Below are 2,848 nucleotides of genomic sequence, written 5' to 3'. Positions count from 1 at the left end.
CCCTAGGAATTTGTATCAATTCTAAAAATTAGAAATTAAAAGAATTACTTAGTTCATATCTCCCAAGTTTGGGACTGGTGCTCCATTGTTTTTTCTTTGTGGAGTCTTTCAATATTTTTAAGACTGAGGACAGGACTTTTTTTGGGGGAAACTAAAGGGAGGAGGGGGAGAGACTCCCCAGTGTCCCCAACTCCTCCTGCTGCCTTCTGCCAGAGTTCATCTGTGGCTGTGGAAAAACCATAAAAAGATGGATGTTGGCATTTCCCTGTCCAACGGGTACAGCCTGGAGTATAAAATCCTGATTGCAAGGTTCCCTCTGGGTGTTTGCTTGTACCAGGTTGTGTTAGGGGTGCTGAATAAGCCAGGCATAACCACATTTTCGTGGTGCTGATTTTTCTTTCTTTCTAGGTGTTACCTGTAAGACCCAACTGGACCTGAGATCATGGATTTTTAATCAGGTGGTTGCTGCTCATCAGGACTGCTTTGGAATAACAGCTGTGAGGTGAAAAGCCCTGCGTCCTAGAACCATCTCTGGGGCCATGCAGATCCCTTCAGCTACACCTCTTCCTGCCAGGCTCTCGGCTGAAGATTAGCAAATACTAGAGTGTGTGGGTGAGATTCAGCAGAGGAAACAAGCAAAAGAGAGGGATGTAATCCCAGCGAGCTGTCCCAGGGCACTGCCTGCTCTGCTTTGAGCCCCTCCTTCCCACGTCAGGTATGAGCAAGGGGAGGGCATTAAGATTTTATCCAACATCCTGCAGCTTCCCTTCTAGTCCGTGGGGATAATTTCCTCCCTGAGGTTCTGCAAAGGGAACTGAATTATTCAGGGGGGTGGATTTTTATTTCTTCCCCTGCACTTCAGGGATGTTTTTAACCTCGGAGCCAGGTCAGAGAAGGTATAGTTGGCAGGTTGTTTAATAACTGCTTTATTTTCCCCTCTAGCTCTTACGATGTGCCGTGTTTAAGTGAAGCTGACATCCCAGGAGTTACGCCGTAGTACCGTGGAGCTGGTGTGGTGTTGGACAGTCAGTTGTTTTATCTTTCAGAATTTGCTTTCTCAAACTTTTTTCCTTTGGCATATGGAAGCATCTATTTTTTATGAAGTCTGTGCCTTTTATGCTCTCTTCACTCTGGGAGGGCAGAGTTTAAGTGTTACAGCTATGATTTTTTTTTTTATAAATATATATAAATGCTTCAGATGCTTCAGCTAGTTTTCAGAAAGGCAGTTTAATTTGCTGTGAGCAGTTTAATTTGCTATGGCTACAGTGAGTTTGATTTTTAATCATATTTTTTTAATGTGCACAGGTTTTAGTTCTGTGTAAGTTATTACAACTGATAGAATCATTCTATGATTATTGCAGCCAGTGGTAAGGTTTTAGCCTCACTGTTTATTTTTGAAGCTGGAGAGGGCAATGATGTTAATACCAGTGTCTTTAATGCTGATGGGTAATTTATATAGCCTCCTGTAGATGGTGATGTGCTCCACTCCATGTCTTCTGGGTGCTGGATCCCACGCCCCATCCACCTGAAGGAGTGGATTGCCAGGCTGGGTGAATTACATTCAGTGTCCTCCTTGTTTTTATTTTTCTGACCTTCATTCTTTCCATGTCTAAAGCATCTTGGCCTCATCTCAGTTAGGATCAGTTGTGGGTGGACCTGTGCTGATGCTCAGTAACTTGTAGAGGTGTTGGTCTCTGACAGTGAGCCAGCAGTGGGTTCAGCTTAAGGTAAAATGCAAGTTATATGAGACTTAACCGCTTTTTATCTCCCTCACACAGCTGAGTTTGTGTACTTAGCATGGCAGCACTTGCTGGTTGTGCTTTGAAGGGCTGAAGTGCACCTGCTTCCAAAATCAAAGCCAAGCTTTGCATGGGGTCCTACAATCTGCCAAAGCATGGGCAGCCAGCCCTACCTGTGCCTGCTGCTTCCCCGTACAGGACAGGCTTTACAGCTTGTTGGAGAAACTTGCTGGAGAAAACTCGTTGTTGGTGGTGAGCTTAATGGTGGTGATGAGTTGTACCTCAGTTCTCATTAGCCATTTTGTGGTGGTTTGGTGATGATCTGAATGTTTTGGTTTTTTTTCCTGGCTGCTGGAGTGGAGGCCACCCTACATGTCAGCATTTGGATGTACTGGTGTGTGAAGATGCACTGGTGTAAACAGCAACACTTCTTGGGGGCAGTGAGTCACACAGCCAGCCCGTCCCAGAGCCAGTCACAAAGCTGTTTGTCCTAGGGTTTTTTTAATGGCTGAACTGGACTCATAGCACAGCAGGCAGCAAATACACCCCGGGCAGCAGAGTGCAGCTCCCTGTCTGACTCACCCGCTGCCTCCTGCTCCCTTCTTTATGCCTGTTACTTTTATGTCCCCTTGGAAATGACCCCAATGAACAACAACTTCCAAGGCAGCAAAACTTTAGCTGGACCACTGGGCTACTTAAAAAGCAGATTATTTGCCTTCCCCGGGGATTTGGTGTTAGTGCTGCAGCTTTTCCTGGTGTGGAGGCCAGAAGGAGAGCTGCAGCAGTGCAGCTTGGCGTGAGTGGGCTGGTGCCGGTGAGCGGCCTGGGGCATCTCTCCAGCTCGCCTCACCTCCCCCTCCCAGCAAGGGCTGGCAGGACGTGGGGAGAGGACAGGCTCCCGAGTTTTGTGCAGAACAGAGCGGGTTTGTGTCCGGTGCCTCCTTTGGGGAGGGAAGAGGGTCGGGTTTGGCAGCGCGGCGCTGGCAGGAGCGGGGTCCCGGTGCGTGGGACAGGGGACGGGTGGGCAGGAGGCCATGGCGGTGACGCCACCCCACAGCTTTCTCCCAGCGACTCCAATTGCAGGCAGCCAGGAAGTGAGATCACGGCTC

At 48.2% G+C, this 2,848-nt stretch overlaps 1 protein-coding gene across 1 annotated transcript in view; it reads left to right on the top strand.

The window, feature by feature from the left end:
• Positions 1-247: 247 nt before the first annotated feature.
• TOR3A (torsin family 3 member A) overlaps positions 248-2,848 on the top strand; it is an 8,177-nt gene continuing 5,576 nt past the window's right edge. Inside the window, exons 1-2 of the mRNA XM_010167200.2 lie at positions 248-309; positions 409-417. Of these exons, the coding sequence (XP_010165502.2) occupies positions 248-309; positions 409-417 (71 nt within the window). The remainder of the gene's footprint in view (positions 310-408; positions 418-2,848) is intronic.

The sequence above is a fragment of the Antrostomus carolinensis genome, unplaced genomic scaffold, assembly GCF_000700745.2.
Source record: "Antrostomus carolinensis isolate BGI_N321 unplaced genomic scaffold, ASM70074v2 scaffold17534, whole genome shotgun sequence".
Taxonomy (NCBI): domain Eukaryota; kingdom Metazoa; phylum Chordata; class Aves; order Caprimulgiformes; family Caprimulgidae; genus Antrostomus; species Antrostomus carolinensis.
This window is presented reverse-complemented; position numbering and strand designations above follow the sequence as displayed.